This window comes from Schistocerca piceifrons, chromosome 10, assembly GCF_021461385.2.
Source record: "Schistocerca piceifrons isolate TAMUIC-IGC-003096 chromosome 10, iqSchPice1.1, whole genome shotgun sequence".
NCBI classification, from domain to species: Eukaryota; Metazoa; Arthropoda; class Insecta; order Orthoptera; family Acrididae; genus Schistocerca; species Schistocerca piceifrons.
The window spans coordinates 31958084-31984025 of record NC_060147.1 but is presented as its reverse complement, the minus strand read 5'-3'; the positions used below and the strand labels follow the sequence as shown (position 1 = coordinate 31984025).

Sequence of the window (25942 nt, the reverse complement as noted above, 5' to 3'; positions counted from 1 at the left end):
CACCAATCAAAAACAGAATATTATTCTAGAAGGTTCGCAGGAGAGCTTCTGTAAAGTTTGGAAGGTACAAGACGAGATACTGGCAGAAGTAAAGCTGTGAGAACAGGGCGTGAGTCGTGCTTGGGTAGCTCAGTTGGTAGAGCACTTGCCCGCGAAAGGCAAAGGTCCCGAGTTCGAGTCTCGGTCAGGCACACAGTTTTAATCTGCCAGGAAGTTTCATATCAGCGCACACTCCGCTGCAGAGTGAAAATCTCATTCTGGAAACATCCCCCAGGCTGTGGCTAAGCCATGTCTCCGCAGTATCCTGTCTTTCAGGAGTGCTAGTTCTGCAAGGTTCGCAGGAGAGCTTCTGTAAAGTTTGGAAGGTAGGAGACGAGATACTGGCAGAAGTAAAGCTGTGAGTACCGGGCGTGAGTCGTGCTTTGGTAGCTCAGATGGTAGAGCACTTGCCCGCGAAAGGCAAAAGTCCCGAGTTCGAGTCTCGGTCGGGCACACAGTTTTAATCTGTCAGGAAGTTTCAAGTTTCAAAGTTTCAGAATATTATTCTGTTTTTCTTGCTGTTTACATGTGTTTACATTTTCAATCCCTGTTCACACTCTTCACGTTCAAACAGATATTTTCTAGTTAGTGTGACCATACACTTTTTAGTTTATGAGAAACAATGTTTTCATCTTCATATTGTCCATCTAGGATCCTTACCTGTTTAAACTTTTGTAGTTTCATCATCTTACATCAAGATGAAGTACATCTGCTTCAGACACCAATGTTAGTTTACACTTACAAACACCGCAGCCCTTACATTTGTGTCACCTGTATGCTGTACATGCTTTATATCTCTCTATATAACCTCACTCTCCTACATCTCATTGTAGTGAGGGTGTATGGCGATATCTTCAGTACTAGCAATGCTTTCCAAAAAAGTGAATTGTTTGTTCGCAAAGTAAATGCGTTTATCCTTCGTTGTCCGTTTCACAGACTAAGACTAATGTGAAGCTACAAATAATAAATCCCACAATCGAAACGCTATTTTCGTATATTGCGTAAAACCTTAAAAATTTGGAATCCTCCTGGGAATCAAACCTGTGACCTCTTTCTCTGAAGTTGTATGCGTTATCCGTTGCACCACCAAACACCTGTTAGAAATATGTTCTCTGCTGAGTGTCTTCCACAGTGGAAATCAGCACTAAGTTCTGCCAAGAATAATTTTATTGTGCTTTGGGTCACAGCTCATGACCGATAGTCAGCAACCTAGTTATAATATACAGATCCATTTACAAAAATTCCACAATTCCTTAGACCTGAGCAAGTTAAATGATGTTGCAGAATGTCTGTTGTTGCACATATCGCTGCTTTAAATGGATGGAGCATACACACATTAACTTGCGCACAAGGTTTCCGCTATCAGTGTTCACAAAATTCCTTTCTACAGTTACTTAAAAGTTGCAATTGCATTTTCCATCACCAAATAGCTAAAATGTTTGCAGAAAAAGTATGTAAAAACCTTGTAAATTTGGCTAACACTCCTGTAACACTCATATAGCTTCATCTTACTCCTAGCCTGTGACATCACCTTAGCATCAGTCAATAACAGAGTGTTTTCGATTACGTGACCAGATCCTGATATTTAATGGTTTTATCTTTAATTACATAAAAATAATAGATATTTTGTGATAACATTGACCATAAATGCCATTTAAATGTTATAATTCAGAATAACAACAATCTGAACTGTATTTTTAACATAGGAAAGTAGCCTATTCTTTCACTTCACCTACTTCGTGTTCCCCAAATATGATTTCAAGTTCATCACTAATCTCATTTCTGCTGCTTCTCATTACTTTCATCTTTCTTTGATTCACTCTCAATCAACATTCTGTACTCAGTCAACTGTTCACTCCATTCAATAGATCCTGTAATTCTTCTTCATTTTTATTAAGGATAACAATGTCATCAGTAAATCTTATCATCGGTATCCTTCCACCCTGAATTTTACGAATAATCCCACTCTGCAGCTCGTGGTATTGCGGTAGTGTTCTTGCTTCCTGCGCACCGGGTCCTGGGTTCGATTCCCGGCGGATTCAGGGATTTTCCCTGTCTCGAGATGACTGGGTGGTGTTGTGTTGTCTTCATCATCATCATTCATCCCCATTACGGTTGGAGGAAGGCAATGGCAAACCACCTCCGCTACGACCTAGCCTAGTCGGCGGTGCGGGTCTCCCGGATTGTTCCCTACACTCTTCGGAGTATGGGACATCATCATCATCCACCCTTGATTTATATGTTGAACAAGAGGGGTGAAAGACTCCACCTTTGCCTTATCCCTCTTTAATCTTAGTATACATCCTCATTGTTCTCTCTTGATTCATGTACATATTGTATATTACCCATCTTTTCCCTATAATTTGTACCTATATTTCTGAGGACATGTTGCACTTCTGTACCATATTTCACAAGAATGGGTACTCCACTTGCCATTGTCAGATTGAATGAAGGCTGCAGTGTGGAATAACCTTTAGAAAAGAGGAAAAAGAGGAGGAAAAGCCAAAGGCAGTGGAATACCTCCCATATGCGTGGGTGATTATTTCAAAAATCAGCTTATGAGAAATCAAGCAATAACTGTAAAACAATGCAGAATGAGACCAGTGTTCATACAGGTTTGTCTATATATTCTGCATCTCATGATCACATTGGCTGTCTTTATAACAAAGCAAAATCAGCTTCAGTTCTTTAACACCCTGCTACAGTGTTAAGAAGAGATAAATAGAAAATCACTTTGTTTAGTCATTGCAGAATAACAAGGAACAGAGTATGATTGTGATTATCTGAATTATATTCTGCATAGAAATTTCTTGTCAATTTACTGCCAGGAGGATTATAAATTGGGGTGAACCATTTTTCTATAGTTCCTAATTTTATGGCCTGCCCTACTATATCTCATGTACATCTTTAGCTGCCCATAAATGGTCCCAATGTTTCCTCGCAATTATCTGCAAGTCCCATGGACGATAATTGTGAGCTCCTGCTCCTCCAGTTAGTTTACAAAAGTGATGTACACTCCCAGTACAGCATATTAGAACATGCCCCCACCTCCCTGCACACCCACACACATTCATTATAGTTCTACACTTTCAGAAATTCTTATATGCAGGATAATGATTTGTCAAGTATAATGACTGGTTGAAAGGTTGAAAGGTATGACTTCACGTTGTGTTTGAAGTCAATTTTATTATTCATTAGCTTCTTCACATGTCTGGATAAGTGGTCAACGATTTTTGTGTAGCTGAATGTGTGACTCCTTTCTGTGCCACGCTGAAAACTGAGCGATAAATAGTGTCAAAATTTCTCCAAACTATATATATTGATCATTATTTCTCATACTTAGGTATGTTGTTGCTTTTTGAACTGTGATTGTTCATAACAACATGGAACATGAAAGAACTTACCCCACATTCAAAATTCTCAGTTTTGGCATTGATGATAAGGATGTTGGCAATTCCTCAATTTGGTTGTTGAATAAATTTAGGATTTCCAGATTAACCATATTTGCTAAGCCTGGAGGTACAGCTGCAACGTAAGAAATAACAAAAAAAAATTTGTAGTTATTGCCATATGCTTACTAAAAAAAATTAAAACAGAATAAAGGCAAATATAGAAAGTAATCATAAGTACCTTGAATTTTGTTATGGCTGAGAGTCAGTCTCGTGATGTTTACCATATTAACTGCAACATCAAAAATAAATAATGTCTATTATTAGAGTATATGTTTAAAAATGTTAACATGTTGATTGGGTTGTAATGAGATGGGAATAGATTTTCTAATGTGTAGATTAAGTAGTATTTTATATGCTGATGATGAAGTTATTGTCCAACATACAGAAGATAATTTACACAATGGGTTATAAACCTTAAATATAACACAAGAACATTGACTGATAATGTCTCCACATAAATGGAAAGTAATTGTATTTCTTCAGAAAAACATGATAAGATCCAAAATTGAGATAAGTACTGGGGCAGTAGCTCACATCTGACATAGCCTCAACAACAGATCACAACATAGTAATAAAACTTCGCAAATTTAAACATACGTGTATCTAGAACAATTTGTACAACTCTGAAATTCAAAACCAGAATGGGAACAAAACTGAAGCTTTATAAAGCCACGGCAAAACCAGTAATCTTATACCGAACAGAGATATGGGTATTTTCTAAGAAAGACACAGGGAAAATTACATTAGTCGAGGTGAAATTTTGTCAAGGCAGTCGAAGGTTGCATACCGATGGACAAAATATGAAATACACAAATAAGATGAGAGCTACAGATCTTTTATTTGAGAAGTAATATTAAAAAACAAAGTCAACTGGTGTAACCATTTGCCAAGAATGCACCAAAATCATCTGTCTAGAAGTGCCTCGGATTACAAGCTCAGTGGATTGTGACGTGCCTGAAGTCTGAGGACAACATGGTTTCTGGAAGACATTGGGCAGCCTTCTCCACAAAGGGAAGATGAAGATAATGATGAAGACAATGACTACTTTAACAAGCAGTATTATACACTGTACAGTCACATTAATGTGATCACCTGTCAAATGCCTGAATAATCACTTTTTGCAGTGTGGACCACAGCAAGATGTGCAAGAAGGCACTCAATGGTGTTCTGGAAGCTACTGACAGGGTTGTGGTACCGTGCCAACTATAGCGCTGCGGCCAGCTGTTCTACGTTTCTCAGTTGAGCATCCTCGGCACGAACAGCCCGATCGATGTAGTCCCACTGATTGTCGATTAGGTTTAAATCTGGAGAGTTTAATGGTCAGGAGAGTACGGAAGTCTCTTCCTGGTGCTCTTCAGACCGCACATGTACAATCCGAGCTGTGTAACCTGTGGCATTGTCCTGCTGGTAGATGCCATTGTGCTGAGAAAAAGCAAACTGTATTTAGGGGTGTACACGGTCTCCCAGGATAGATGCAGACTTACGTTGATCCACTGCACCTTCGAGAATGATGATATCACCCAGGGAATGCTACGAAAACATTCCCAACACCATAACAGTCAAAATCATCACTATGCGAAAGCAACGGAAATGTTACCGATGATAGTGTGTCACTAAAGCGGAGTTACTAAATACAGTTTTCCGTAATTCCTTCACGAAAGAAGATGAAGTAAATATTCCAGAATTCGAAACCAGAACAGCTCTTAGCATGAGTGACATAAAAGTAGATGACTTAGGTGTTGCGAAACAACTCAAATCTCTTAAGAGAGGCAAGTCTTCCGGTCCAGATGGTATACCAATCAGGTTCCTTTCAGAGTATGCAGACACAATAGCGCCTTTCTTAGCAGTCATAAACAACTGCTCACTTGACGAAAGGTCTGTTCCTAAAGACAGGAAAGTAGCACAGGTCACACCAATATTCAAGAAAGGAAATAGGTGTAACCCATTGAATTACAGACCCATATCACTGACCTCAATTTGCAGTAGGATTTTGGAGCATATACTGTACTCGAACATTATGAAGCACCTTGAAGAAAATGACTTATTGATACATAACCATCACCAATTCAGAAAACATCGTTCTTGTGCAACACAGCTAGCTCTTTATTCCCATGAACTAATGAGTGCTGTTGACAAGGGATCTCAGATTGATTCCATATTCCTAGATTTCCAGAAGGCTTTTGATACCGTTCCTCACAAGCAACTATTAATCAGATTGTGTGCACATGGAGTATCATCTCAGTTGTGTGACTGGATTCGTGATTTCCTCTCAGAGACGTCACAGTTCGTAGTGATAGACGGTAAATCATCGAGTAGAACAGAAGTGATATATGGCGTTCCGCAAGTTAGTGTCGTAGGCCCTCTGCTGTTCCTGATTTACATAAATGATGTAGGTGATAATCTGAGCAGCCCCCTTAGATCGTTTGCAGATGACACTGTAATTTACCGTCTAGTAAAATCATCAGACGATCAATTCCAATTACTAAATGATTTAGAGAGAATTTCTGTATGGTATGAAAAGTGGCAATTGACACTAAACAAAGGAAAGTGCGAGGTCATCCACATGGGTAATAAAAGAAATCCGATAAATTTTGGGTATATGATAAATCGCACAAATCTAAGGGCTGTCAATTCGATTAAATACCTAGGAATTACAATTACGAGCAACTTAAATTGGAAAGACCACATAGATAATATTGTGGGGAAGGTGAAACAAAGACTGCCCTTTGTTAGTAGAACACTTAGAAGATGCGACAAACCCACTAAAGAGACAGTCTACATTACACTTATCCATCCTCTGCTGGAATATTGCCGCGCTGTGTGGGATCATTACAAGGTAGGATTGACGGAGGACATCGAAAAAGTGCAAAGACGGACAGCTCGTTTCGTGTTATCACGCAATAGGGGTGAGAGTGTCACTAATATGATATGCGAGTTGGGGTGGCAGTCACCGAAACAAAGGCGGTTTTCTATGAGGCGAGATCTATTTATGAAATTTCAATCACCAACTTTCTCTTCCGAATTTGAAAATATTTTGTTGACACCCACCTAAGTAGGGAGAAATGACCATCATAATAAAATAAGAGAAATCAGAGCTCGAACGTAAAGATTTAGGTGTTCCTTTTTCCCACGCACCATTCGAGTGTGGAATGGTAGAGAAGTAGTATGAAAATGGTTCGATGAACCCTCTGCCAGGCACCTAAGTGTGAATTGCATAGTAACCATGTAGATGTAGATGTAGATAATGCTCCCTTCTCCAGCCTGAATACTTCTGATGATTGTTGCAGGGTGCTTGCTTACCGACGTTTCATACCCTACTCGCCAACGGCCATTTGTCTAATGAAGCGCAAAACATGACTCATCTGAATAGGCCACCTGTTTCCACTCAGTGGACGTCCATTTCCAGTATTAATGTGCAAATTCCAGCCTTCATCGCTGATGAACAGCAGTCAACATTGGTGCACGAACAAGCAGGCACCTGCTGTGGAGACCCATAAGTGGCAACATTTGCTGAACGGTCACTGAGGAGACACTGTTCGTAGCACCTTGGTTAAACTGTTGCTCAACAGTTGCATGTCTCCAGAAAGAGATTTTCACTCTGCAGTGGAGTGTGCGCTGATATGAAACTTCCTGGCAGATTAAAACTGTTTGCTGGACCGAGACTCCAACTCGGGACCTTTGCCTTTCGCGGGCAAGTGCTCTACCATCTGAGCTACCCAAGCATGACTCACGCCCTGTCCTCACAGCTTTACTTCCGCCAGTACCTCGTCTCCTATCTTCCAAACTCTACAGAAGCTCTCCTGCGAACCTTGCAGAACTAGCACTCCTGAAAGAAAGGATATTGCGGAGACATGGCTTATTCACAGGATGGGGGATGTTTCCAGAATGAGATTTTCACTCTGCAGCGGAGTGTGCGCTGATATGAAACTTCCTGGCAGATTAAAACTGTGTGCCGGACCGAGACTCGAACTCGGGACCTTTGCCTTCCGCAGGCAAGTGCTCTACCAATTGAGTTACCCAAGCACGACTCACGCCCCGTCCTCACAACTTTACTTCTGCCAGTTCGCACGAGAGCTTCTGTAAAGTTTGGAAGGTAGGAGACGAGGTACTGGCAGAAGTAAAGCTGTGAGTACGGGGAATGAGTCGTGCTTGGGTAGCTCAGTTGGTAGAGCACTTGCCCGGGAAAGGCCAAGGTCCCGAGTTTGAGTCTCGGTCCAGGACACAGTTTTAATCTGCCAGGAAGTTTCAGTTGCATGTCTGTTTGCCCATACACATTTCCACAGCCATCATTCAGCCCCGTCATCGATGGCCCATTGTGAAGCACAGTTGCCTCTACGCCAGTTTTGGATAGCATCATTTTGCCTTGCACGGTATACTTTAACCACAGCGGGACATGAAAAATTTACAGACTGTGTAGTTTCGGAAATGCTTCCATCCTTGGCCCAAAGCCAATGATCATACACATACGGATGTCAGATAAATCACTCCATTTCCACATTACGACAACAACTGTACTGTTGTCCGTATCCACCTGACATGCTTTGTATACCCTCCACCCTGACATCTGTGAGTGTGTGTATTGTGTATTGAACCGGGGACCTAGAAACGACGGAGAGACTTTGTCCTGCCATAGCCCTCAGTGGTTCACAACTCCACAACAGGTCACAGCAGTCCACCCACCCCACCGCTGCCCCACTCTGAACCCAGGGTTATTGTGCGGTTTGGACCCCAGTGGATCCCCCCCCCCCCCCCCCCCCCTCAGAACGTCTCATTCCAGACCAGTGTAACCCCAAATGTTTGCATGGTAGAGTAATTATGGTGTAAGACAGTGTTTGCGCAGCAATCACTGACATAGTGTAAATGAGGCGGAATAAGGGGAACCGGCCCGCATTCGCTAAGGCAGATGGAAAACTGCCTTAGAAACCATCCACAGGCTGGCCGGCACACCGGACCTCGACACTAATCTGCCGGGCAGATTTATGCAGGGGACTGGCATGCCTTCCTGCTGAAGATGCAGCACTTTAGACCACGCGGCTAGCTAGGTGGGCATATCTGTGAGTGGTTATTGCAACCTGAAGTTTGTCTCGGATATCACACAGCTGTAACAGGTACGTTACTGCAGGAGGTGATATCCCTCTGACCACTGAACTGACTCACCCAGTCTGATGTGAAGGTCGATGGCAGCATGTCATGCCCTCACACAAATGCAGGATGCTTTTCGATCAGTACTCGTGGGATTTGTAGTGGGATGACAGAGGCTAGCACAAGTGGGGTGGTTGTAAGAATCTGGAACATTCTATAATAATTAGTGCTGGAATACTTAAGTAAATAAATTTTACTTAACTTTGTCCTGCTAGTGCACTCCACGAACGTAGCTAATAACAACTATCTTACTTGAATACAAATGACTCATTAACAAACATTAACTGGATTATACAACAAGCAAGCTGACACAATTCTGGCATTACATGTGTAAAACATGCGCAAACTAGAGGCTGCAAACCTAGTGAGCTGAAGGCTATTCTAATCTGACTTCACTCACAACCTGTCGCTGACTCAGCCGGTGTGATCTGCAAGTCTCTGTCCGTATCATACGGCGGCGTTGCAAGCGCCAGCGAGTCCAAAGAGATTGCAAGTGCTGGACCGCTATCGATTATCGCAACCTCTAGTGTGGTGTCTAACGTTGACACCACACAGTCAGTTACAGGGGGGACCTCTAGTTTAGTGTTAACTTAGAACCATGCTGAACTCAACATTTTTCACAAAAACAAACATTGGCTGGGTTAAAGGAAGTGACTTTATAAATGACCACAGACCATTAGGAGACAAAATTGCTGATGAATATTTACTGGAAGGAGGTGAAATATTTGGTGCTACTGATACACACATATAAAAGTACACAGCAGCAACCCATGTTTGGGGAAGAAAAAGGTATGCGGCAGGTGATTCAGTCTCCAGAATAAGAGAGAGACATCTACTGTTAGAATGACGCAACAGTGAGATTGAGATTTACATCCACATTTGTATCATACTCCACAAGCCACATAACCGGTGTAGTAGAGGGTACTTACAGTACCACTAAATGATTCTCTCTTCCCCATTCCATTTGCAAATGGTGTATGGGAAGAATGACTGTCAGTAAGGCTCTGTATTAGCTGTAATTTCTCGAATTTTGTCGTCTGGGTGAATTCAGAAGATGTATTTGGGAATAAGTAATATGTTGTCTGACTGTTCCTGGAAAGTTCTCTCGTGAAATTTCAGTAATAAACCTCTCCTTGATGCACAAGACTTCTCTTGTAGCACCTACCACTGGAGTTTGTCGAGCAACTCCATAATGCTCTCGCACTGACCAAATGACCTTTGACAAAACATGCTCCTCTTTGTTGATCTCTTCTATCTCTTCTATCAGTCCTACACGGTTTGGGTCCCAGACTGTCAACAATACTCAAGAATTGGTCAAGAAGCACACTGTAAGCTACTTCCTTTGTGGATGAGTTACAGTCTTGAACATCTGCTGGCCAGAGTGGCCAAGTGGTTCTAGGCGCTTCAGTCTGGAACCGCGCGATCGCTATGGTCCGTTGATCTCCTCTATCTCTTCTATCAGTCCTACACGGTTTGGGTCTCAGATTGGTCAACAATACTCTAGAACTGGTCAAAGAAGCACACTGTAAGCTACTTCCTTTGTGGATGAGTTACAATCTTTAACATTCGCCGGCCGGAGTGGCCGAGCGGTTCTAGGCGCTTCAGTCTGGAACCGCGCAATTGCTACGGTTGCAGGTTCGAATCCTGCCTTGGGCACGGATGTGGGTGATGTCCTTAGGTTAGTTAGGTTTAAGTAGTTCTAAGTTCTAGGGGACTGATGACTTTAGAAGTTAAGTCCCACAGTGCTCAGAGCCATTTGAACTATTTTGAACTTTAATATTCTTCCTATGAATCACAGTACTAAAAGAAATCCACTTAATTTCGATTACACGATAAGTCACACAATTCCTGATTGTATCGTCATTGTAGGGTGCAACTTCAACTAGCCAAGTAGACATTTGGAGACTCATGCTACAAAAACTGGTGCCGGAGAGAGGGGTTCATTGGAGAGTATTCTAAATGTGTTGTCCAAAAACTACTTTGAGCAGATTATTAGAGAACCAACTTCTGGTGGTAATGTGTTAGACCTCCTAACAACAAACAGACCTGACCTAACCGAATCAGTTAACACAGAGGAAGATATCAGTGATTACAAGGCCGTGATAGCAACTTGACCATGGCTTTTACAAGGAATGTTAACAAAGCTGGGAAAATATTTTTGCTTATCAAGAGTGACAGGACACAAATTGCAGAGTGTCTGTGCAGTCAGTGCTGAGGACAAAGATGTGGAGCACAAATGGAAAAAAAATCAAAAGTATCATTCAATATGTATGTTCTGAAGAATGTGATAAGGGATGGGAAAGACCCATTCTGGTTTAATAGTTGTCAGGACTCTGCGATAGAAACAGAGTTTCATAACAGATACAACACAAGTCGAAACCTAGCTGAAAAAAAGCTGAACAAGTAAAAGTAAGTAGAGCAATGAGAGAACTACTCTATGATTTTAGGAGTAAAATTTTGTCAACAGATCTCAGTAAAATCACTAAGAGGTTTTGGTCTTACGTACAAATCAGTAAGTGGTTGAAAATCACCTATTTGGTCACTCAGTGACCATACAGGCACCAAATTGGAAGATAACAGAGAGAAGGCCGAAATACTGAATTCAGTCTTCCGAAACTGTTTCACTGTGGATGACCTCCAATCACCTATGAATGTCGAAACAGCAGATACTGAGAGAAAAGATCATGGAAAAGAAATGCAACTACAATCACTTAGTAGTGGAAAGGCATCAGGATCACGAGATAGCTGAGAAATCCTACAAAAATTATGTGAAAGAATTTGCTCCACTTCCAGCAGTATTTTATCATAGATTGCTGGAGTACTGAAGCATAGCACAGATCATTCCATTTTCAAGAAGGGCCGTGGGACAGATGCACATAATTATAGCCCTGTATCATTGACATCAATCCGTTGCAGAATTATGGAACATGTTTTATCCTCAAGAATCCAGATTTATGTGTCCAGAGTATGCTGAGAATACCAAATTTCAGATATTAGCTCCCACCATAGACAATGCAGTAGCTGATGGCCTTCACTTAAGGGGAGCACACCATGATTCAGGTCGAAAAAAATGGATTTTCAGTTTTCATCATATCTCGATAGACTGAGGTTTTATTTAAGTACTCTGAAACGGATATTGCTGAAAAAAAAATTTTTGAGCAGTTAAAGAGCATTTTCCTATCATGTTTATGTGCCATATCCACTTTTCTGTCACCCACCTTCAACCCACCCACTGTCAACTCTAAACCATATGGAGATGCCATTATTAGCAAAACAGAATGTGTACGCCATGTTGAAAAACGTTTGGGAACAAGGCTGAGAAAACTAACTGTTGATACGAGAGGAAAAAAATTAGAAGATGGAAAATTGTTGAGCGGACAGGGTCGGTTAACTAAAACTGAAATAGAAAACTTGCAGGTATACTATGGGCAGGCAAATTAGGAGAAATAAAGAAAATATGGAGGCAATGAAGAGAGATGTTTGGGCGATATTCTTCCGTAAGTCCTCTACTGATAAGCCATGTCATGGATTGTGTCCATCAGGAGAAAATTCGTGGTGCAAATACAATAGGGCTCAGGCATCTGGAGAATCTTACTCTCACCAGCATTCTCTTCCTGCTGCTGTTGTGACAGCAATTAAACCTATTTTCAGAGACTTGGCTCATCCTGACCTTCTAAGGAAATGTCTGCATGGGCAGACGCAGAACCCAAATGAATGTTTCAACAGCGTAACTGGGAACCGCCTTCCTAAAACTGTATTTGTAGGTATGCATACAATGAAACTAGGAGCTCATGATGCTGTTACTACATTCAACTGTGGTAATGTTGGAACGTGTTGGGTACTGAAAAAGCTGGGAATTAAACCTGCTGAAAATATGATCACTGGGCTGCAACATTGAGATTAAATGTGGACAGCCAATGCAGACAGGTCTGCATCTGGCCAAGAAAGCAAGACAAACATCCAGGAAGTTGAAAAAGAAGCTGAAAGACCTGCTAGAGGCCAAAGAAGAGCCATCATATGCAGCAAGACAGTTTTAATTAACTGTAAGTAACAAATTTTGAAAGTTTTTTCTGTAAAGTCGATTTCCTGCAAACTAAAATTTTCAGTACACATGCCCTATTATATCAGAAACTATCATAGATAAATGAATGAAATTTTCAGAGACTCTGCATAACATAAAAAGCAACCTCTGATACTACATTCAGTAATATTCCCCCATTAGGAAGTTCACAAAAAACATTTTCTGCAGAAAAAACTTAATATTTTTTGTTAATAAATTTAAAAATGTATTTCTTAAAAACTATAAAATGGATAAAGTAGATTTTACTATAGTTGACTCTATTAGCATCATGTAACATACAGTAAAAATATTAAGGTCCTGCATCAAATAGTTTTTTTCAGAAATGGGTCAAATACTTGCCAAAATTAACATGGGTTAGATAGGCAGGGTGTGGTCCCCTTAACGGTCAAGAGCAGTGGCATTTGCATACGGTTGTCAGTGTTAACAGACAAGCAACACTGTGTGAAATAACTGCAGAAATCTATGTCAGACACACAATGAACATATCCATTATGATAGTGCAGCAAAATCTGGCACCAATGGGCTAGGGCAATTGCTTTCAGAACAACACTAACTGCAGCACCTCTCCTGGGCTCGTGACCATATCGGTTGGACCTTCGACGACTGGAAAACTGTGACCTGGTCAGGTGATCCCGATTTCAGTTGGTAAGAGCTGATTGTAGGATTCGAGTATGGCACGGACTCCATGAAGCCGTGGACCCGAGTCATCAACTAGGCACTGTGCAAGCTAGTGGTGGCTCCATAATGGTGTGGACTGTGTTTAAATGGAATGAACTGGGCCCTTTGGTCCAACCGAACAGATCACTGAGTGGAAATGGTTATGTTTGGCTACTTAGAGACCGTTTGCAACCAAACAAAGACGAAATTTTTAAGGACGACAATGCATCATGTCACAGTTGGCTTGAAGAACATTCTACACAATTCCAGGGAATGAATTGGCTACCCAGATTGCCCAACATCAAACATTTATGGGACATAATCTAGAGGTCAGCTGCTGCACTACATTGGGCAAAAGGAGGTCCGACGTGATATTGGGAGTTACCACACGACTTGACAGCTCAGTGTATGTCAGGTGATTTCCCCATTTGTAGCTCTTATCGTCAGCCACTTAACTTAGTTTCCTTACCGCATCACGTGCCCACAGTGCTGCCGGACAGCATTCTGTCGTACAGGGAGCAGTGGCCGTAAGACCTAGGTTCACCAGCTTTAGTTAGGTTTCAGAATAAACTTCCAGACATTCTACACACTCGTCTTCAATGAATTTCTCCACATCATTACAGCACTGGCTGCAATTCACAAATCATCTTTGCCGGCCACTGTGGCCGAGTCGTTCTAGGTGCTACAGTCTGGAACCGCGCTGCTGCTACGGTCGCAGGTTCCAATGCTACCTCGGGCATGGATGTGTGTGATGTCCTTAGGTTAGTTAGGTTTAAGCAGTTCTAAGTCTAGGGGACTGATGACCTCAAATGTTAAGTCGTATAGTGCTTAGAGCCATTTGAACAAATCATCTTCACTCCAAGAAGCTCGATTCGTTTTCCAATTATAGGTATTTTGCATGACATATTTGACCTGCAAGTATGGCACAGGTCATTTAGACAAATTGTACTACACTATAAGAGCTAAACTTCTGCACAGTAGATTTATACCCATTTTAGGTTTGGGTCTTCTTTACTTCTGATTTCATGCATCAACTGTCCTAAAGAGGTAGTGAAGAAGGTGCACCTTGTCTTTCCGGTAAAACAAAACTTTTACTAGAATATTAAACAAAATTGCAGGTTACTCCTGCATATAAGAAGGGTGAAAGAACAGACCTCAAAAATTACAGACCAATATCTCCAAACACAAGTTTGCTGCAGGATTTCTGAACATATTCTCAGTTCAAACATTATAAATTTCCTTGAAGGGGAAAGCTTCTGTCCACAAATCAGCAGGGTTTCAAAAAGCATTGCTCGTGTGAAACTCAGCTTGCCCTTTCCTCACATTAGATCCTCAAGCCATGGATGATGGGCAACAGGCAGATTCCATAGTCCTGGATTTCCGTAAAGCATTTGACACGGTGTCATACTGCTGACTGTTAACCGAGGTACAAGCACACAGAATAACTTCCCAGGTATGTGAGTGGCTCAAAGATTTCTAAGTAACAGAACCCAGTATGTTGTCCTCTACGGTGAGTGTTCACCAGAGACAAAGGTATCGTCAGGAGTGCCCTGGGAGCCCCACAAAAGTGTGACAGGACCAATGGTTATTTTCTATATGTTTAAATGATCTGGTGGACAGGGTAAGCAGCTGTCTGCGGCTGTTTGCAAATGATCTTGTAGTGTACGGGTAAGTGTCATCATTGAGTGATTGTAGGAGGACACAAGATGTTTTAAGTGGAACCCATTGAGTGTAAGGTCAAGCTCTTTAGTAAGGCTCATTTGAAAGTGTTGTGTTAACAATTGTTGTTGTTGTTGTTGTTGTGGTCTTCAGTCCTGAGACTGGTTTGATGCAGCTCTCCATGCTACTCTATCCTGTGCAAGCTTCCTCATCTCCCCGTACCTACTGCAACCTACGTCCTTCTGAATCTGTTTAGTGTATTCATCTCTTGGTTGCCCTCTACGATTTTTACCCTCCACGCTGCCCTCCAATACTAAACTGGTGATCTCTTGATGCCTCAGCATATGCCCTACCAACCAATCCCTTCTTCTAGTCAAGTTGTGCCACAAATTTCTCTTCTCTCCAATTCTATTCAATACCTCCTCATTAGCTATGTTGTCTACCCATATAATCTTCAGCATTCTTCTGTAGCACCACATTTTGAAAGCCTCTATTCTCTTCTTGTCTAAATTATTTATCGTCCACATTTCACTTCCATACATGGCCACACACCATACAAATACTTTCAGAAACGACTTCCTGACACTTAAATCTATACTCGATGTTAACAATTTTCTCTTCTTCAGAAACGCTTTCCTTGCCATTGCCAGTCTACATTTTATATCTGTTAACAATTACGACATGAAAAATATTAGCTGCTAATGATTCACCACATGCATCAGTAGGGCAATAGAAAATGAATGTCTGGGAGGTGCAGAGATTATGTGTCTATGGGATGTATGTATGACACTTCACAAAATGGACATCATCGGCATTCAAAAAATGTTCAAACCTAACCATTAACTTGCAGCATAAACAGTGAATGAAAAAAATGACATGCCGCAGTGGCCACAAAGCTTTGCACCGTCCAGATTGAAGGGAACTCTTTGGGAGTTAAGAACTGTGCAGGACATTCAGCTAGGTATACACTCTTAAAGGAAGCATATAGAATCATAATGGCGTAAATAAGTGATGAGCACTGATGGAATGTAATGGCATGCAACCGATGCGAAACAGTCAGTCCTGGAGTTTATCATGAAACTGGATATACTTTAAGGTACAGCTGCACCTAGTGTAATAATATGTTTTATAAGCACGGAAAAAACAGACATCCATGGACTGAATTTGTCCAGTGGTTCCAGGTAGTATCAACTGCAGTGACACAAACTTTTCAGGAGGTATAGTTTGCTCTATTTGAGCACAATTTTTTTATGTGAGCCAAGAATTGAGCAAAAGCTAGTTATTTAGACCAGCTATTTGCCAAAAGCCGTTATAATACCATACTTTTATTTCTCTTGTGCCCATTTTCCCACTTTTGCTTGCTGTGACATAAATATTCCCTACTGCCATTGCAAGATCAAGCACAGGAGAAAGAATAATAGGGGCAGAGCATCTCCAACTTCTCTCAAAACAGTAAATAACTTTCCAGATTAACAGTTGACACAACTGTATACAAATGTGTTAAGGCGCTGATGTTAGTTGATCTTGATACAACTGTCTATTATATCTCTAATTTCTAGGGTTTTTTCATACGCATTTCCTCTTCAAATCTCAAATGGTTGGAGCTGAAAACAAATTCCTTATTGAATGATGGGATAAGTTTGTTTATCTCACCTACAAATTTTTGGAACAATTCTACAGTTTGCTGTGTGGTGTCAAGCTGACAATTTGTTCTATAGCGCTGTTTGAAGTTATACAAACACCAACTCCTTCTCTCAAAATCACTGTAATCTGTGTTGTGGACAATTTGATAGGTATAATGTAGTAGGCCACTAGCACCTTATTCTCCCTTGAATATCCATGGTTTGTTGAGATGCTGGACAAACGTGTGGTTCCTGAAGAGAGGCAACAGCCTTTTCAGTAATTGCAGGGCAACAGTCTGGATGATTAACTGAACTGGCCTTGTAACATTAACCAAAACGGCCTTGCTTGATGGTACTGTGAACGGCTGAAAGCAAGGGGAAACTACAACCGTAACTTTTCCTGAGCACATGCAGCTTTACTGTGTGGTTAAATGATGATGGCGTCACATTGAATGAAATATTCTGGAGGTAAAATAGTCCCCCAATCAGATCTCTGGGCAGGCACTATTCAGGAGGATGTCGTTATCAGGAGAAACAAAACTGGAGTTCTACAGATCAGAGCATGGAATGTACGATCCCTTAATCAGGCAAGTAGGTTAGAAAATTTTAAAAGGGAAATGGAAAATCAAATTGGTGTAATGCAGAAGTAGTTTTAATAACGAATTAAAAAAAAATAGGAACATGGGTAGATTATTATGAACAGCATACTGAAAGCATTATTGCAGCACAGACAGGCACAAATCCCACGCCTATCACAGTACTACAAGTTTATATTCCAACTAGCTCCGCAGATGAGGAAGAGATTGAAGAAATGTATGATGAGATAAAAGAAATTATTCAGATGTTGAAGGGGAGAGCAGTTTAATGGAATGGACGATGTCTTGAAGGGAGGGTATAAGATGAACATCAACAAAAGGAAAACGAGGATAATGGAATGCAGTTGAATTAAATCGGGTGATGCTGCAGGAATTAGATTAGGAAATGAGACGATTAAAGTAGTAAAGGAGTTTTGCTATTTGGGGAGCCAAATAACTGATGATGGTCGAAGTTGAGGGGATACAAAGAGTAGACTGGCTATAGCAAGGAAAGCGTTTCTAAGAAGAGAAATTTGTTAACATCGAGTATAGATTTAAATGTCAGAAAGTCATTTCTGAAAGTATTTGTATGGAGTGTAGCCATGTATGGAAGTGAAACGTGGACGATAAATAGCTTAGACCAGAAGAGAATAGAAGCTTTCGAAATGTGGTGCTACAGAAGAATGCTGAAGATTAGATGGGTAGATCACATAACTATTGAGGAGGTGTTGAATAGGATTGGGGAGAAGAGAAGTTTGTGGCACAACTTGACTAGAAGAAGGGATCGGTTGGTAGGATATGTTCTGAGGCATCAAGGTATCACCAGTTCAGTATTGGAGGGCAGCATGGAGGGTAAAATACGTAGAGGGAGTCTAAGAGATGAATACACTAAGCAGATTTGGAAGGATGTAGGCTGCAGTACGTACTGGGAGATGAAGCAGCCTGCACAGGATAGAGCAGCATGGAGAGCTGCATCAAACCAGTCTCAGGGCTGAAGACCACAACAACATGGTTTAAGGTACTGTTGAAAAACCATACAGGTTCTATATTTATCCAAGGTGATTTGAAGCTGCTTTGAACGCCAAGAGTTTTGTACACTACATTAGGGGTGGTAATGGGATGTGTTTTTGAAGTTTTCATATTTTTGTCCACCCCGTAGATTGACAAAGGGCCCAGACACATGTATACTAAACACAGCTTCAAAATAATGGAATAGGCCTACTACTGGTTCATAACCAACAGCATATACTTCAACCTTCCAAAAACTCATATTATGCAATTCTAAATCTACAGAAATGCCTTACACATATGAGAAATAGAGATCAATAGGTATCATATGCGAATTTTGTGAGCATCCAGATGGACAATAAACTGATATGCCCCCGTTTGTGGCTAAGTTAACCAAAAAGCTCAGCTCTGGCTGCTTTACTAAACTAAACTCTATTCCTGAAGGCCTTGAAAGCCCACCAGTGCCAACTGACCATCATGTCATCCCATAGGCGTCACTGGGTGTGGATATGGAGGGGCATGTGGTCAGCACACTGCTCTCCTGGCTGTTGCCAGCTTTTGTGGACAGAGCCACTACTTCTGTCAAGTAGCTCCTTAATCGGCCTCACAAGGGCTGAGTGCACCCAGACAGTCATCCGTCCAAACAGCTGACAGCACTTAACTTTGGTGATCTGACGAGAACTGGTGTTTGCCACTGTGGCAATGCCGATGGTTATTCTGACTATTCTGCATCCAGAAATCTCTCTCACTATGTTGACCTACAGACATGACTGCTAGCATCTTTCACTCAGTTCTGTCCTATGATATACTCTTTTGAAACATTGCAGCTAAGGCGAACAAAAATGTTTATTCCACAGAAGTGAAGAATAAGAGCATTGAGTACAAAAACTGATAACCAAACATCTTGCAGAAGCTCTTCAGGGACCTACAGATTCTTCCACTTAATATGCCAATGCATATACTATCTAATGGTAGCAGTTGTAAATAACAAGAGTGTATTCAGGATGACTTCACCAGATCATAACCACAATACTACAAGTAGAAATAAGTTCCAGATAAGCTATGTATCCTGTTTTAGGATGGAGTTTGGTATACTGGTGCAAAAGTGTGAAAAAGGTTGCCAGTGGATATAAGGCAAAATACTTAAAATCTATAAATATTCAAAGTCAAAGTAAAAGAATACCCCAGTAGCCACTGCTTCTGCAATTTACTGAACACTTGGACTCAACAATGTAAAATCTGCATAACTCTTAAGCTTTCTATTAGATTCATCTTTACTTTGTCAATATATAGATTGTGGACTGTGTAAAGCTAAAATACCTTTGCGATGTTTTTAATAATAACAGCAGCTGTGTACATAACAGGAGGAGCAGCAGTTTATTGTCAAAGCAGCTGCTTTTCTCCTAACGTAGATATATAATGTAAAACAGAAGTAATTGCCATCATTATTGGCGTGAGTAGATTTGCTTAACCACACTTTATTGTTAGTGTACTTTACAGAATAATTCAACAGGGCCTTCTGCCTGTCAGTTTACAACTTTACTCATTCCACGTCTCTAAAGGCTGTCCATCATGATGGGATATAAAACTAAAACCAAACTCCGTCCAAACAGGTCTTGGAAGGTCCAACAGTACCGAACACAATGTGTGAACAAAAGACTCCATTCATCCATTCCTTTACGTTCCAATAATCCCATCAAGCAGAATAGCCTTCACAGATGTGAAATGAATCAGAATACAGTGTGTCCCAGGAGAAATAGTCAGTATTCACGTACATGACACACAGTCATTCAAAGCAAAAAATAATAATTCTGTCAGAGACAGCAAAAGACTTGGAAGAGCAGTTGAATGGAATGGACAGTGTCTTGAAAGGAGGATATAAGATGAACATCAACAAAAGCAAAATGAGGATAATGGAATGTAGTCTGATGCAGAGGGTATTAGATTAGGAAATGAGACACTTAAAATAGTAAAGGAGTTTTGCTATTTGAGGAGCAAAATAACTGATCATGGTCAAAGTAGAGAGGATATAAAATGTAAACGGGCAATGGCAAGAAAAGCGTTTCTGAAGAAGAGAAATTTGTTAACATCGAGTATAGATTTAAATGACAGGAAGTCATTTCTGAAAGTATTTGTATGGAGTGTAGCCATGTATGGAAGTGAAACATGGACAATAAATAGTTTGGACAATAAGAGAATAGAAGCTTCCGAAATGTGGCGCTACAGAAGAATGCTGAAGATTAGATCACATAACTAATGAGGAGGTATTGAACAGAATTGGGGAGAAGAGAAGTTTGTGGCACAACTTGACCAGAAGAAGGGACCGGTTGGTAGGATATGTTCTGAGGCATCAAGGTATCACCAGTTTAGTATTGGAGGGCAGCATGGAGGGTAAAATACGTAGAGGGAGTCAAAGAGATGAATACACTAAGCAGATTTGGAAGGATGTAGGCTGCAGTAGGTACTGGGAGATGAAGCAGCTTGTACAGGATAGAACAGCATGGAGAGCTGCATCAAACCAGTCTCAGGACTGAAGACCACAACAACAACAACAACAATCCCATCAAGCAGGAGAGCCTTCACAGATGAGAAATGAATCAGTACACAGTGTGTCCCAGGAGAAATAGTCAGTATTCACGGACATGACACAGTCATTCAAAGCAAAAAAAGTATGGTAAACATGGGGCTTAAAATGCATGAGCACTTGTTCATCTTCGATACTATGAAATAAATCTCTTCTTTGCCAAGCTTTTTGCTCTCCACATATTACAAAGAGGTAGTATGGACCAAAGCAAAAGAGAAGTGTTTAATAAACATGGGCTCTAAAATGCATATCTTAAGAACTATGATCAATTTACCATCTTCGCTACTGTGAAGTACATCTCTTCTACTGAACAAGTGCTCCTAGTTCTCATGTTATGTACTTTAGAGCCCATGTTTACTAGACACTTCTCTTTTGTTTTGGTCCATACTACCTCCTCCCAAAATATGGAAACCAAAGAGCTTGTTATGGAAGAGATTTGTTGCAAAGTTTTAAAGATGAAGTAGTCCTCATAGGTCCTAAAATACACATTTTAGAGCCCATGTTTAATGGACTTGAATGACTATTCATAGCATATCTCAAGATAAATGACCATTCCACCTGGAACACCCTTTATACATTAACATAAGACAAAGAATGAACGAACAAATGATCACTTTTCATGTGTCAACACACTGCTCAGTTTATATGTTACATTAAAATTCACCTGCCACAGATCTTATAATTTTCTCTAGTACATACACACTTACATTCTTAAAAGGGCCTATAAGGCTACGCAATAGATTTCTTCAGAAAAGAGTTAATCCCTGAATCTAGGTGTAGTAAATAACTAGATATGCTCTCCATTTTCTTTCAGACTAGTAGAGATTTCGAATTTCTTGCTTTGTGGTAGACAAGAGCTTGTTGAATATCTTACCAGTAGAATACATAAAGTCATTCTGAGCCCTGGACAAGAGGGAAAAAGTCTATATGAAAATAACTTTTAGGCCTTGTATTGTCACTGTGTAAATAATAGTTTAGTGAACTTCTGTTATTAACAACAAACACCATTAAAGAGTAAATAAATTGGGAAGTCAGTGCGAGAATAACATGATCTTTAAAACGGCTTTTGCAACATGTACAATTACCAAGATTACACAAAATTCTTACTGCTCAGTTCCACATAATAAACAGTCTAATTAATTTAGGTGCAATCTCACAGAACTCAGTTCCATGAAACAAGGAGAACAAACATGCAAAACACGCCAACAAATTTGTTTTTATGTCAACACAATGATAGAGGTCTCTTAAGTACATAACACACAGATCTCAACTTTTTGCTTGGTTTATCTATGGATTGTCTACATTTAATTTTGGAAATATGTCTCAGTAAAAGTTTTTTAATGGTAGCTCTATGAAAATTAGCTTGGGTACCATTCACAGCCAAAACTTTCTGAATCATAATACACATTGTTAACTCTTTAACTTGAAATGTAATGCACAAATGTATCAAAGGGAACTGGTATTTGGAAAAACAGTGAGTGCTTTGGACTAGTGGGTGAACGGGACTGATAAACATTCACAAAAATTATGCTAATAATTCAGATCGAGTATGATTATTTAAGGCGATTCTGAATCCAGCACTCTCTCTCATTTGTTACAGTAATTTCGGTTATTGCAGTTTTGAGGCTGATAACTCTTTAATATATGTAAATCTTTTTGCTAGTCTTAGTGCCTTTCTGACCAGTGTGTAAGTATACTATTAAAATCCTGTTAAATTATTTACATCCCTTGCGTCGTAATTATGTCGCTTACTATACTGTTCTGACATCGTAACTGTAACGCTACAATTTACGATGCGCAAATTTTTGTAAGGTTGTCAGTTCATAGCTGCAAAAGCGATCGTGTTGATTTTGTGTGTTGTTACTTCCAGTACAATTACCAAACTGTCTGAAAGTCCGAGGAACCGCAATAAGCGGGTGACTGAAACACAATTCAGGCAACTGAATTATTAGTTTGAGATTTCGTAGTCTGGAAGCAAATGGGCGATACACTCATTTTGATCTTGTTTAGAAGATCGAAATGTACTATTCTATAGACATTAATTTGTCTCATCCTAAAGGTGTGTCCACTATCTCAAATATCTTGATAGGTGTATTTCCACATGACATGTCGAAAGTTTTACGTATTTGCGCATATTGCTTCGATGAATTCATATTTCGCTTTTATTTTCCTTCATTTGTACCCTTTTTTGTCAACTCCCACACGCCAGTGTTGACAGCCGTGGGCTGGCCCCGCCTACTACCTGAAAGCCGTCGAACAAGTTTCCAAATTTGGTCAACAATACCTGACTATGCGATTTCCCGCAACTTTGAAGCGTAACTTACACAGGCCAGGCATCTCCTCGAAGTGTGCTATCCCTTTATCGGCCAAATCCAGCTCAGGATTCTGGATTTCCTTCGCTTCGTCGATGACTTTACGCGCCTTCGACATTTTGGTGTTGGGAATACACGACACTGGCGCTTGATTCATTGTCTGCTCGACTTTTTTTAACACCAATTGATAAGAACACACCACTTCCTGACACAAGCAAAGTTACTTCACAGTACGTGCTCCTGCCGCTAGATGGCAAGCACGTCGTGCCATGTGCCAAATGTATCTTGTAGTATCTGCATTTGCTCACAGATGGCAATGTAGCCAATTCAAGCAGTTCAGGTCGGAAAGAGCGCTCGTTTACGAAGTCCGTAAGTATCATTGTTCAATTTTTTGCCTTGAGAACTTGGGAATATATCGTGAAATTAATTGATTTTCGTCTATATCAACGCTTCTTGCGCCGTTAGATTTTAAAATAATGAGCAGGAATTTACTAGGTTTATTTTTAGTGCATCAACATGACGACTTTTCAGAACTTTATTTCATAAGGAATCAGAAAAAGCTTTTTGAAGCGTTTTGGGGAAAGGCGATTTCTCTGCCTGAGTCATCTATAGGGGGGGGGGGGGGGGGGCAGGTCATACTTAGTCTCAGGAAACAAGGACTCGAGACAACATACAGCACATCTAATTAAATAAAACAGTAAACCAGTGAAAAACTGCTTTTAATAAACATTTTAAATACAAGAATGCACTTGTACAGTGTGAGAAAACATGCAGCCTTTCTTATTAAATAAAACAGTAAACTAGTAAAAAACTGCAAATATCTTCGGGGGGGGGGGGGGGCAGCTGCCCCCCCCTGCCCCTCACTGGGTACGACCATGCCTATGATCCTAAAACAGAGCTTCAGTTTCTAATTGTACGTGTAGATATGTCGGTATTAATATGGTGTCAAATTTTCTATCAATTCTTAACGAATTTAATGTTATAAAAACAGAATTGTCCACACTCTCCTTGCCATGGTATTCGTGAATGATACGAGAAACACCCTATAACATCAAATTTCTGTTCTTTTAAACAGGATTTTTGTTCTTATTACGGAAGTTTATTCGCTCAGATCGCGCAAAAATACACAATTAATTCTTATTTCAGCGAAATTAAATCGTCATCTTAAGATCATTTGTATACAAAAAATTTACAGGGCTAATCCATTTCGCCAACTGCTCACACTGATTGGACACAGCTGTAATATACATAAAACTACATTTACGTAACGACATTCGATACTACCGTCTCTCGTCATACTATAACAGCCGTCCAGAAAGTTCACAAGTTGGAAATAAAATTCATAAGACGTGTATAAAATGTTTTCCTGTTGTACCCTTGTTGACATCTAATACGAAACTGTAATGAGGCAGTCAACGAAACGCATCATGTTTTGAGGCGCCACCGGCCGAACAGAAGCGTCCGATTCCACACGTCTGCTTTCACCCATGACGTCATCGTGGCGGAAACGCCTATTCTAGCGTATACTAAATGGCGACTATGGCGTCACTATACACACACTCTAACAAACTCGTACAAAAATAAAAATGACGCAATAACGTCTCACTTCAAAAATAAAATGAAACTAACAGGGCAACTGCGGGAATTTGGGGGTTTAGGGCGGGGACAAGCTAAATATATAACAATTAAAAAAACCGCACCATCCCAAAACAAATAACATAAAAAAAATCAAATTGGAATATACCACGACACCGACGAAATCGCGGGAATCAGACATTTCCCTTGCCCTACATAGCTCAATCGCAGCTATCGATACCAAAAACAGAGTTACCACGGCCAAAAAATTGTACTCGAATATTTTTCTTGACATATATAGCTCAATGCTTACTACTCCGAATAGTGGAATCAAACATTTCGCTTGACCTTTAGCTCAACCACAGCTATCGATACCAAAAAATCAACACCAGCAGCTCTGACAAGTGGAACCAAGACTCCAGCAACTCACAAACACAAATACTTCCATATTCACCCCATCAATTAAAACACAACCAATCTACCATAAATATACAACAGACAAAATATACAACAGACAAAACATGACAATTACTATAGAATAAAACCAAAACAAGAATCACTTACCAACAAAAGCCTCTGGCAATTCCACTTAGGTTGGCCACCACACACACACACACACACACACACACACACACACACACACACACACACACACACACACAAAGAAAAAAAGAAACCTCAACTCACCATCTTCGACGTATACACCTTTCGCACAACCCTTAAAAAAAAAATCTCAGGGATGCTTTTCCGCCAACAGTACTGATCTAAATTCTAAATGAGAGGTTGCAGATAGGAAGACTGCAACTTACCTCTCCCTGTAACTGATTTACTTACCCCCTAAAACACCTCTTCATGTTAAATAGAAGCGCTAGCATCATCAGTTTTAAAACATATACTGTGGTTAACTACGACATGATTATAATTCTTTTTCTCCAAAACTCTATAAGACGAAAATGCATCAGAAATTACAGTAATATACTTCTTAACATACTCCTCAATCAGTCCCAATAGTTTCCTTTTGCTACAACCCTGCATAACCCTAAAAACACAATCGGCAAACTCCGCACCCCAAAATAACATCCCTCCATGCCTGCAAACCAATCAGAGAACTGTCCCTGCCATACTCCCTCTTACCAAACTGCGATTCATCAATTCCAACCACAACCCCTGGCCCACCCTACTTCCCCCTATATTTTACATACTCCGAACAAACCTTTTGACAAAAAGAAAACCAAT

At 40.4% G+C, this 25942-nt stretch overlaps 1 protein-coding gene across 1 annotated transcript in view; it reads right to left on the bottom strand.

Annotated features, from left to right (window-relative positions):
- The window catches only part of LOC124718804 (ras suppressor protein 1), a 65396-nt gene extending 42032 nt beyond the window's left edge, over window positions 1-23364 (bottom strand). Inside the window, exons 1-3 of the mRNA XM_047244418.1 lie at window positions 23144-23364; window positions 3670-3720; window positions 3444-3564 (exon numbers count right to left, since the gene is read on the bottom strand). Of these exons, the coding sequence (XP_047100374.1) occupies window positions 3444-3564; window positions 3670-3720; window positions 23144-23288 (317 nt within the window). The 5' untranslated portion in view covers window positions 23289-23364. The remainder of the gene's footprint in view (window positions 1-3443; window positions 3565-3669; window positions 3721-23143) is intronic.
- Window positions 23365-25942: the final 2578 nt, after the last annotated feature.